Consider the following 12,508-nt stretch of genomic DNA (forward strand, 5'->3'; position numbering starts at 1 on the left):
ATAAGTATTGAATTTAATTTAATTTAAATGTAAATTTTATTTTTAATTATAAATATAATGGCCTGTTAATCCCTTTGTAACTCGAAGAAAAATTGTAATTTCGGTGCCAACGGGTGTTGTTATATTTGACCACCTTAACGCCTCTAGACTAAGTTGCGTTGTGTTTCGGATGTTTCCAGGTTCAACTTATGTCAGCGTGAACATTTTTCATGTGGATTGTAAAAATATTTCGCACGGATTTCAATAATTGCTTCTGACCTTGGCCGAAGCATGCTGAAGAAGAAAATGCATGCTTAGAGCGGAAGCGCAAATGACTTAAAAGTTCAATGAGCGCAAGTTTCAGCCAGCCATCCGTACCATCGAGGCCGAAATAACATGCACATGTCATTGAACGTATGCATTTACACACGCTGCCATTAAAATATGCATGCCTCAAATAAATTCTGCGTACATATTAAAATATTCACACCATTACACCACAGGTTTGATTTACATCTATTAGACAAAGATAGGAGATGATAAAAATCAAAGAGATGCGAATTGAAAATTTTGACTGCTAAATGTCTTTTGCATAACAATGGCCTAACTTTTTTCCATTCAAATATTCAAGAAGATAAATCAATCGGCCCAGTTTTTTCTTGAATCTTAGCCTTAGAACCGATAGGAGATAGGTTAGAGTTCAAATTATCTGCAACCTTGCTCAAAGAAAGATTTCTTTTGATCACTTTCTGATTTATTTCAAATGCACGTGTCAGCTCGAAATTTCTGAAACTCGTCAGCCCTGGGCAGCCTTGCTGTGCTGTCCCTAAACAATTCGAGATTTCGCAACAATTTATAATCTTTGCCATGAGAAATCATGTGATGTCCAATCACTAAAAAATAAGGCGATATGCCAATCGACTGGTGTATAGCTGTTAAGACTACTTGAAAATGTATCCCAATCACGCTGATCACTGCGAATATAGGTTCTTAAAGCTTTATTTATTGAACGACTTACTCTTTCCGCGGCGTTCGATATACACTCTGCGAAATCTGTATCATTAACAGAACATTTTTTATTAGGTGCGAAATTCGATTAAAGGCAATGCAAATGAAATTGATATAATATGTAGAACTGAAATGAAAATAACAAAATAATAATGTGATCAGCCTCCAGATTGGTTTATAACTAAAAAAAACCTCGATTTGATATCGATTCAACAACTTTTTAGAACTCATATAGCGGGGTTTTGGACTGTTGATTACCCATTTAAGCACGACGGAAAAGGTGTCCCCACATGTTCTCTTTGGGATTCAAGTCGCCGGTCTTCAATGTGGTGTTACCAATAATCGCCAAAACCACAGCTGGACACTTCATCAATAGTCAGTGTACCCGTTTTGATGTAGTCGTCGATTACGGGCTTACATTTGAATGATGTTTTGCACACGCCCGGCAGAATCCCCCTCACCATGATTCAGCACAAAAGCAACAGTAATAGTAAAATTAAAATTTTCTGTTTTTATTTCTTAATTTTATTTATTTATTATGCATTTTGGTTAGCTCCATGATATCTTATATAATGTAATGTAATGCTCACGGAGTCCAGGATTGGAACATGAAAACTTATCATTATCAAATAATATATGCAACAAAATGCAAATTGAGTAACACCAAGAGATCGGCTAGCGGTAATTTTGGAGCTTAAGTCTTAACAATCACATTTTTGCCAACCTTCCGAACATTGGAATTCATCCAGGAAATCCGAATGCCTTTCATTGAAATGATCTAAGATGGTATTATGGCCAAGGAATATGACCTTTGTATTTAAAATCGATGTGCTTAGAATTAATCGCAAATTAATCAAATGAAAGGTCCATTAATATGAGAACAGTACACAAGATTACACAACATTATTTGGCCAAACGACCTGCTCGATCCAGTCCACATATGATGCGACGCGTGTGTACAGTCCCGGTGTCTTGGTTACGCAACCAACTCCTGAATTTACGATGCCCAATATGCTGTATTTGTTATTCAGAAAATCCTCCTCCAGGATCAGCGGGCCTCCAGAATCACCCTGGCAGGCGTCTGCAGTGGAGTTCTTCGTATCCGCCGCACACAGCAGCGAATCGATAACTCCCTGCGGCAAGTGTCGCATAGTACTCGGTTGCTTGGCATACGAATCGTTGCACTCCTTCAAGGGCACAGTATTCAACGGGGCACGCATCAATTTCATCGAGGTACTTTTTGCTGTGCAAATACACAAATATGTACGTGAAAAGATAACTCGATTGGTTAGAGTATATATTAATGTATGTATTGAGAAAAAAAAAAGAGAACGTTGCAGAGTGCGAAATACTTTTATGTCATACACCAGCTGATAACAGGTAGCAAAAAACAGGGTGCTTGTACCCAAGAAATTCTGTCCAAGTTTGCCTTTCAAATTCCGGTAGATATAAGCTAGTAAGCTTCATTCGAAGTTTCGTTACTGTAGCTCTTAAGCTATTGGAGAAATGGGCTTTTGGAAATTTGGGGGGCGGGCGTGAAGGTGGCTCAGAAACAAATTTTTAGAGAAGGTTGGGAGTAATCTTCCTTCCAAATTTGGTAACTGTAGATCTTAAATTACGGGAGATATAGGCTTTTCAGAATTTTAGGGCGGTCGTCGCCGTGGCTCAGAAAAATTATGGAGAATGTTCCTACTAATCTTCTTTCCAGTTTGGTAATTTAATTTACGAGAGATATGAGATTTTACAAATTTTGGGGGAGGGAGTGGGTGTGGCCGAAAAAAAAATTGAATGTTCCTAGTAATGTTACTTGCAATATACTTTTCAAAATTGGTGACTCTACATTTCAAGTTGTGTGATATATATCGTCTTATCGATTTACAATAACAGGTGTATCAGTTTAGGGAGTCGTAATGGGCGTGGCTATCCAATTTTCTATCGATCTCTTAGGGAAGTTACCAGTAACATACTTTCAAAATTTGGTGACTCTTGGGGAAGATATGCGGTGGTTGTATGCGTAGTCTGAACATTTATATGCTGATCCCTGGAGGAGGTTACCAGCAAGTTTGCTCACTCTATCTTTAAGATTGTGGGGGATATGCGATCTCATGGACTTACACTTTCCGAAATATCGGCATTGGTGATTGTAGGTGCAAGTGTGGGCGTGGCCATAGAAAATTTTTATCGGCTATTAAAAACGGCTACCATTAATATACCAACCAAATTTTACGGCTTTTACTCAAAAACTGCGGAATATATAGCCATTTAAAATTTGTAGGGGTGAAGGGCATGGGTGCGGTGGAGGTGGGCGTGTCATTTTCCGATCTTTGAAGGACATCGCCAACAACCCACCAACTACATTTGGAGACCGTAGCCTTAAAATTAAAATATTACAGTGGGATTACAGTGTGTTGCTGTTACAGATCTAACAGCAGCATAAGCATGAGTTCGTGAAGCGCAGCGTTAATAAGTCATCAACAAGAAGTCGTCAAAGTCCCGAGTACCTAAAGTTGTAAGGTTGTCAGTGTGTCGGGGAAATAATTCGTTGTTTTAAAGAGTCGAAAATTACGTTGTAAATCCAATACTCATCTTTCACTGTAATATACTTATAACTATTATATTAATAAACAGAACATAATCAATCCTATATATATATATATATGTATCCGCCTGTCAAAATCAAAGCAATTTGACTGAGATTTGGTGGCGCAGTTAATAAACAGCTAACAGAAGATAATTCTGGTTTTGATCTAATGAACGTTCATCTTCAAAATGTCATATTAAAATTGCTCATTTATTTAAGCCAAAAATAAATAACGGTAACTTACTTTTCAGATTCATAATGCCCCAGCCGGCTACATAAAGTTGAGCAGTTTCTGGGGGATCAGCGCTGTCGAATGCGAGACATGCTGGACTTACATTAACGTCCAGTGTGACCTCTTTGGCCAGCTCAAGTACGGCAATATCATTGTATTTGGTGCTGCTCACATAATCCGGATGCAGGACAACATTTGACTGCAGAGTTTAAAAAATTAGAAAGAAAATATATGAATGTATATAATCGCATCACTTACTGTGACGTTAATATCCTGATGATCTAAGTCCCCCGAAATATTCACCGCTCCAAGTCGAACATAAAGGGGCAAATCTTTACTAACGCAATGGGCAGCCGTCAGTACATGACGAGATGAGATCAGCGTACCACCGCAACTAAAAACGATTTTATCAACAACACTAAACGCTATTGCCGCCATATGTGGATAGGTGCCTAACTCGACCTCAGTACCACCTAAAATGTGCGGCGATAGGGGCTGTCCATTTCTTTCTTTGCTTTTCTGAAATTGATGACACGCTGCAGCGAATAATAATAATTATAATATTATGTGATAAGAATAATAACAATAGAAAAATAATAATAATATTAATAAAAAAAAAAACTAGTGAGAATGTTGCAGTCGGGCATAACCGACTTCGAAATACTCTGATCCCATATGTGATATCATCTGATAACGGATGCCACAGGACAGGGTGGGTGTAGCCAAGATTTTTGTAGGAGATTCTTAATAATCTACCGTCCAAGTTTGCCTTTAAAATCGCTGTAGTTATATCCTTCAATGAATTTTATGTGCTGGAGTGAGCGTGGCGGAAAAGAAATGTTGGAAGAGTTTCCTAGTAACCTTCCTTCCTAGTTTGGTAACGGTAGCTATTAAATTACGGGAGTTATGGACTTTTGGGAATTCTGGGGGCTGGAGTGAGCGTGGTCAAAAAACTTCTTCCAGATTTCTGAAAGGCGTTAATGTGTACAAAACCAATATACTACCTTTGGTATCAGAACATGAAAATAATAATAACAGTAAGAATAATATATGAAGGCAAGCATGTTCTACAAATTATAAAAGCTGTTAAAAAAAAACCAATTATAAATTTGAAAGTGATTTGGTTTACATTTTTCAATAATAATAATAATAATTGATTTCAATTGTTTCATAATCTAACCAATTCCCTCTTATTCACGATAATCGAAACATACATCATAATGGGTTCGACATAATGAAATAATATTGCCAATACCAAAATCCCTAATCCTTATTAAATATAAAATGGGCCTCAGGATCAAAAGGGAACATACGTCCTTGACCATTGATATCACGCGAATCGCCCGCTGTCACATTTAAATTCTCCATGCATTTACCAATTTCGATATCCTCATTGATAACTGTTTCGGAAATGGGATTACCCTCAACGACGAGGCGACGCAATGCCTCGCAGCTCAGTACGTAACCAACTCCTCCTGACATGTAACGCTGAGCCACGAATGCCTTAATATTCTCAATCACTGCCTAGGTGTCATTATCAGCTTTATAGAACCAATTCGCATCGTTGAAATGATGCCTGTAAACATATTTAAAGGTCTCCTTCACCTTGCGCCATAAATTCTCTCGACCCTCTCCCACATCCAGCTTCACCGTAGGCAGTTCATCATCCGCTTCGGAGCTCATGAACAGTAGAATATTACAGCGTTTGCCCCAAGTGCGCTTAACATGACGAGCCTTCAGTTTGTGGTTATTCGGATTTGTCATAACCCAGCAGAGAATGCGCACATCCTTCTTTAGCTGATTGGCTAGCGAGGTATTATCGGTTGGATGATCGTGCCGAAGGACATCAAAATGTGGTATAACATCATCAGCATGGGATGGCGGGGAACGGATATTAGAGTCTGTACTGGCCAGAAAGTTGGTGCGTTCGATGTCTTCAGATATGGTTATGTAGGAAATGAGCTCGGCCACACAATAACCTATGATAAGGCCAATCATAAGCATAAGAAACGGACGTGATTTTGTAGCACTCGCTAAAATATCAATTGTCTTTAAAAACATTTTTGAACTCTCGCGGGAATTTGTACGGTTACCTGCGTATACTGCGGAGTGTGTTCCCATATTGATAACACGCATTTTTAAATTAGACACAGAATAGGCTTTACAATGAAAAATTTAAGAAACCGACATTTTATAAATGAGAATATTTATTTCTGAACCGACACTAACTATTTGGCGCTGGCGAATCAACTAAACGAACAAAATATAAGTTGTCTGCGATAAATACAACAATTAGACAGCAACAAGTCTTTGACTTGTATGGGGAGAAGCCGAATAATGTTTACACTCTAATACTGAAGGTGTAAGGCTACATCCGCTTATGCACTGTCCGTCACGCTATCTGCCTGTCTGGCTATCTGTTGGTTTGTATGAAGGCGACTGCTCTTTAGACGTCCTCGAAACTAGAGATTTGAAACTTGGAATATAGACTCGAGGTATACCCAGCTGAGAAAAAGTGTTTTAAGGTGGAGTGGTGGCAAATCAGTAAATAAATCAATAAACCTAAAATCTCACACAATTTTGAAGCTAATGTAACCAAATTTAGATGCTAGACGTCCATCCACCGACCCAAGTCCATTCACACTGCTAAAATTCGGAAATGCATATATTGTTCACAAGTTTTGAGCTGAAGGCAGGTATGAGGCAGATTGCATAGTCTCTTCCTAAGATTGATAAGAAAATTTCTTGATCACGACCATCTTAGCCCCACAAATCAATTTTGGGGCAAGAATAACAAAAAAGATACATTAATAAGAATTCAACCACCCCGCCACTCTCACCGGAAAGTTCTTTGCCACCTGGTAATAGTGTATTCCGTAATCGGTTACGCCTGAGAGCAACGTTCTCCCAATTTTTTAATTTGGTGCTTTTTATCTCCTGTTATCATTACTCATTATGATAAAAGGACTAATTAAAAGCATAAGAATGCTGTAGCCAAGTGAGCTCGACTACGATATACCCTGAACCCAGCTGTTAAATATATTCTAAAATTATTGGTAAATTTCCCTCTATAATGTTTTGCACCCAAATGTGAGCAGGTCTGCCCGTGCACTCGTTTCTTTTAGCAAGACACTGAAGAATAAAAAAAATAATAATGCAGCGCATGTTTTTATTCACACTGACCCGAACTAGCTGGCTACAAACATGTGCACATACATACATACATACATACAAAAATATGTACGGGCAATCATGGATAACGGAGCTCTGCAGAATACACACAAAAACAGAAAAAGACGTTCGCGTCGAATCCCGTGTCATCTCTTTCTCACACATGCAAGCAGAAAATGTTTTCGGGTGCTGATAGAAATGAGAATAACATTAGAATATATTTTCGACTCCAACTTGGATGTTTCTTACCCGATCTTGATGAAATTTGGGCAGTTGGTCAATAATATACATATGCATGCTATGTATTAATTAGAAGAATCTGCATTTAAAAGTGTAGCATTTATTGCTATCGGGACTTTAAATGTATCGAAATGTGAGAAACGGAGGCAGTCATCGATAAAATAAAGCAAACTTGATCTGCGCCGGGTATACGATAACCTATTCCAAATTTGAAATCCATAAGTCTCATAGTCTCTGAGATCCGCCTGTTCAAACAGACTGACGGACGGGCGGACAGACAGACGGACATGGCTATATCGACTCGGCTGTTGATCCTGGTCAAGAATACACACATACCTTATGGAGTCGGAGATGCTTCCTTTTGCCTCTTACATACATACATTTACTCAAAATCATTATACCCTTTTCACGCATTTTTAATGGGTTCAGGGTATAAAACGATAACGTCATCGTCTCTTGTTTATTTCAATTTAAAGCAACAGCATTTTCAAATGAAACCCATCACCATGAGAAGAAATGACTCTTATCACTATATAAAGTCATTACATTGGCTTTTATTAATGCTTTTAAATAAAATTTATATGTTGTGACATATAAGATAACTAAGTTTTGATTAATAAAAGCTGGGCAAGAACAATTCAAAATCTACAAGCAAAGTCGTAAGGAGGGTCTGGCGTTGGCAGGTTGGGGTCTCGTACTCAAACTTATGTATTCATATGTATGTTTTATTGTATCCAGCAAAAAAAAAATAGCTGACTGTAAATCTTACATCAAAATGTAAAAATCATATGCAAATATGAAATCCCGAAATGAGAATTGTAAATAAATAAATAAATCAAATAATAAAAACTATAACTCTCATCATGTACATTTTCCAGACAGTTCTTAAATTAAGGGCTTGATTACTTTGAGCTATTATTAGTTATCTAATAAGTACTTAAGTTCCCAAATCAATCCTAATATCAAATTAAATGTTAGATTAGGTTTTTCTTAGAATATATGCACATTGAAATTGTTTGATGGGGTTTTCCCCAACCCCTTAATCAAATATTTAACCACTTTAAATCTTTTGCCAGATATTTTTAAGTGTACATTCCTTATTCTTGTTTTTAAATTTGAGTATTTATATTTGTAAATATCATTTTAATTTTCAGCTTATGAAATTAATTTTTTTTCAATTTACTCCATCAAAATATGAATTATTGTTAATATAAAAAATAACACAACTAATAAATTATTTAAGAACAATTTTATTATTTAAATTATTTCAAAAGATTTGAACTGTACTGGACTCCGTTTAATGTATATTAAAAGAAATAAGAAAGCAAACTGCACATACCTCGCTTTGCCGGCCGTTCGCCATCAGGAACAAAAACTCGATTTGTGGGCAGCGTTGTTGTCTCTGGCCTGTAAATATTCATAAAGGAATAATTAGACTAGAAATGAGTAATAAGTCAGGCAAAGAGCAATGTTAATGATGTCAATGTTTAACACTGTGACAAACCCAAATACGACCGCATTGCCGTTTCCCAGTTCGTTCGAAACAGTTTTATTCGTTGGCGGCTTCTGAAATCGAAACGGTGCCCAGGGATCCAAATCGAAGTTGGGCATGGTGGTCGGTATTATCCGCTCCCTGACCAGTTGAACTTCGGTCCCCTGTTCCGCTGGAACAATTTTCATTCCCTGCTGACGCAGTCGATCATTGACCAGATGTATTAGGTCCCCTGCGGACAAAGATGCAATGTCTGACGAGGAACTTGGCCGCTGTTGAATATCTTCGTGCGTTTTTGGGTTAGGGCTTTGTTGTTGATGTTGTCGTTGAGGCTGCTGCGGCTTTTGATTTTGCTGGATGTTAAGCATCTCCTCTATACCAAAATAATTGGACTCCACATCTAGATCTGAATTTTCAACTCTCCCGTCGCTCTCCAAGTTCCTACTGCGGCCTGCTACTGTGGTTGTTCTTCGTGTTGTGGTTACTGTTCTTGCTGTAGTTGTTGTTGTTCTGGCTTTGGTACTTTGGACCTGGCTTGGACTACATGTAAATCAGATGCATTGTGTTAGACGCCACATTCTTTTGACTAGCAACCAATGTGAAACATGCAACTGCAATCGACACAGATCTTCGGTTTTTTCGTAGGCAGGAAACAACAACAAAAGCAAAAATACGCGCTTGCATACCCTTATTTATATATATATATTTATTTATTTTGTATACATGGTATTAACTCTTACCGTGTTTTGCTGCCACAGCACTCGGCTATCGGACAGCAGATAATCTCCTCATGTGGGCCCAGACCACAGCTGGGCACATCATCTATAGTCAGTACGCCCGTTTTAAAGTAATCGTCAAGTACGGGCTCACATTTGGATGATATCTTGCACACGCCCGGTAGATTCTCCTTCACCATGCACGCATCGCCCTCTGAAGAATATATATGGTCAATACAAACAACAGTTAAAAAAAGAGATAATTCAGTACGAACAATACCTTCAAATGCCTCAATGTTTGACAACTTGCCCAGCAGAAGCACACACAGCAGCAGGCTGCCGGTGGTTAGACTGGCTCTCATTCGCGTCATGATCACTGCAAAAAAATCACTTGATCGGTGCTGTAATTTGATATTTTAAAAGTTTTAATCAAAATATAAGCTTTCTACATTATAAATACAATGTCTAACCAAATTTTTTATAAAATAAAGAGAGTAATTTGATCACTTAATGACTTTAATGCAAATTAATGCGTCTATCATAAACTCATAATAATAACGAATATAGGTACATATATCAATTATATTTTAACTTGAAATACACATTATGGAATTTATTTGAAACGTGTATTTCGAACAGCCATTTGCAACAAAGATGTTATCAACCCAGTGTTGAATATATTTACTCACACAAGCAAAGATATATATATATGTATTACCTGTATTACTTATTAGGGCTATTTATATTAATTACTTTTGCTTTGTAGCTATTTTTTAGATTGTGCGACTGAAACATTCTACCTGCTACTGTTGTTCGCAGTTCTCAATTCAAGTGGCTCTTAAGGTATCTCCGTTTTTTTTATTTATTTGTTTGTTTTCGAATTTTTTTTTTATTTTGTTTTCTTTGCCACTCAAAAAAGCTTTTGTTTTTGAGTTCGTGCTCCATTTAGATCGCAGCATTGTTGATAATAGTGAACCTGCCATTGACCTGTATATATCAATTATACACTGACAAATGCAAGTCTCATCAGCTACATGGGAAATCCCAATACAAAAACATTCGGAAATCAGCTTTTGTCACATGAGGCAGATAATCCGCTAGATGATAACATTTAACTGCGATTCAGAGAACATTTTCCATCCAATAACAAACTTTCTTCTACTCTTTACTTTTTCTACGTCAACTCTTTGAGAGTAGCTGGTTATTTAAAAAATATAGCTTTCCAACTCATTATTAAGCATCGTGCTTTACTTTTCAAATTAGTAGCATCTGACAAAAAATGGCTTATCTAACATTTAACTGATTAAGTTTCATCAAAACTGTGCTACAATTGTAGTAAAAATGTTCAGAAAATTAACAAATTATCTTTTGACTGAGAGTCGTTTCTGCAGCTGAAAGCAATCTCATGATATTTAGCTGAGCATTTTAGTGGTGGTTGCAGATATCTCTGTTTTGGTGTTGTCTCTTGATATGAATCATAACTGATTGTGGTGCTCAGAAAGCGAAAAACTGTAATGAAATTGAATGTTCACTAAGTGAATAATATGGGTAAGTTACTTATTTAAAAGCGCAAGATTGTATGAGGCCAATTAACATAATATTTAATCTATATGAATATATTTGTAGACAGTATGTCCGCCAATATGAGAATATAAATGTTTTTAAGACAACTCTCTATTAATCAAATTCAAGTATAAATATCTTCATGACTTAAGCATAACTTTGACTATATGCGAAAATTACAGTCTCTACATTTATCTATACAAATTTGTTTATTTATAACTTATTTGCTCTATATATATCTAAAAAAAAAGTTGTATTTATAACTTGAGCATGTGTTTATATTTAGGTACGCTTAAGTGTACGCAAACCTTTCTACACTATATAAGTATATGCTGACGTCACAATAATACACGCTTCATGAAACTGGTTGATTTAGTTAATCGTGACTTTAGGCAGCTCTTTATAGGATCTGTCATCGCTGTACTCGTATATGTGTAATTAAAATACAGAATGTACCATCTCGTATCACACAAATGCACAGAAATTCGATTTTCTATATAATTAATATTATTATTATAATGATGTTTTAGCGTATTGTTGGACAGACCTTTATCAACTTGTGTTTGGTGAAATTGATAACTCTCACAAAAAATTAAATAAATAAACGTACTTGTTTAATTGTGTATAGTTTTTCTAATTTAATTTATTTTCAAGTTTTGTTCTTTTATATGCCGTTATTCTCGAAACACTGATTAAAATAGCACAAGGCACATTGAAAAAAAAAAAACAACAAAAACAATAAAGGCAAAACAAAGAACACATGCAATCGACCACTGTATATAAAGCAAAAAATTTAAACCAGTGCCAAGGCGATATACGAAATCGCTTATCGGCTCTCCGACTGGACTCTGAGGTTGGGGGCTACCGCTCAGCACCGCGTCGCTCTGCCAAATGAAGCTACGAGTAGAACGCAAAACGTTGCTGTGACTGGAGCCGCAGCCAGAGCTGAACCAGAGCTGAGCCAGTGACCAAGCATCCGTTGTTGTTGTTGTTGTTTTATTGTTGATAGCAGCCAGCGGCGAACCGGTTTTGTTTTTTTTTAGCGTTTCACAGAATCAAAATACGCAACTGAGCGCAGCTATATAGGTACTACATAAGTATTATATATAAGTACAGGTCGCTATTCAAGAATTAATCAGCAAACAGCACAGCAACAAAAAAAAACCGGCAGTAGTAACAACAACAACTGCGATTCAAGGGAAATACAAACTCAAAGTCAGAGCCAGATTGAAATGTCGAGAGCGCAACATATGATTGGGTTTGCCCAAAGTCTCTGCTCATATTTATGATTTTTAATTATTCCCAAATGCATACAAATACTTTCTCTGAGAGTGGTTTGTTCACTGAACTGTTTTTTTTTTATATTCAATTAACTACCAAGCTAACTGAGTAAGTCCACTTTTAGTTTTAATCAACAAATTGCTCAAATTTTTGTTTTCAGAATTTAAACACATCTGAAGATTTTAAAAACGAAATAAATTAAAAACACATAATATATAAAAATAAATCATACAGATAAATAAATA

The 12,508-nt window shown here is 36.6% G+C and overlaps 2 protein-coding genes across 2 annotated transcripts; both read right to left on the reverse strand.

Moving 5' to 3' along the window:
• Positions 1-1,771: 1,771 nt before the first annotated feature.
• On the reverse strand, positions 1,772-11,902 carry LOC6565397 (serine protease Hayan). The gene is made up of 7 exons (XM_032738190.1): positions 11,530-11,902; positions 9,700-9,820; positions 9,444-9,633; positions 8,551-8,618; positions 4,059-4,336; positions 3,813-3,999; positions 1,772-2,230 (listed from the first exon to the last, which is right to left on the reverse strand). Exons 2-7 carry the CDS (start codon positions 9,788-9,790, stop codon positions 1,881-1,883), a joined length of 1,164 nt encoding a protein of 387 aa, XP_032594081.1. The 5' UTR covers positions 9,791-9,820; positions 11,530-11,902; the 3' UTR covers positions 1,772-1,880.
• LOC116805571 (glycoprotein-N-acetylgalactosamine 3-beta-galactosyltransferase 1-like) lies at positions 4,965-7,206 on the reverse strand. Its single transcript, XM_043215494.1, is given in 1 exon segment — positions 4,965-7,206. A coding segment is annotated over 1 exon segment (873 nt). The 5' UTR covers positions 5,937-7,206; the 3' UTR covers positions 4,965-5,063.
• Positions 11,903-12,508: the final 606 nt, after the last annotated feature.

The sequence above is a fragment of the Drosophila grimshawi genome, unplaced genomic scaffold, assembly GCF_018153295.1.
Source record: "Drosophila grimshawi isolate 15287-2541.00 unplaced genomic scaffold, ASM1815329v1 contig_1006, whole genome shotgun sequence".
NCBI classification, from domain to species: Eukaryota; Metazoa; Arthropoda; class Insecta; order Diptera; family Drosophilidae; genus Drosophila; species Drosophila grimshawi.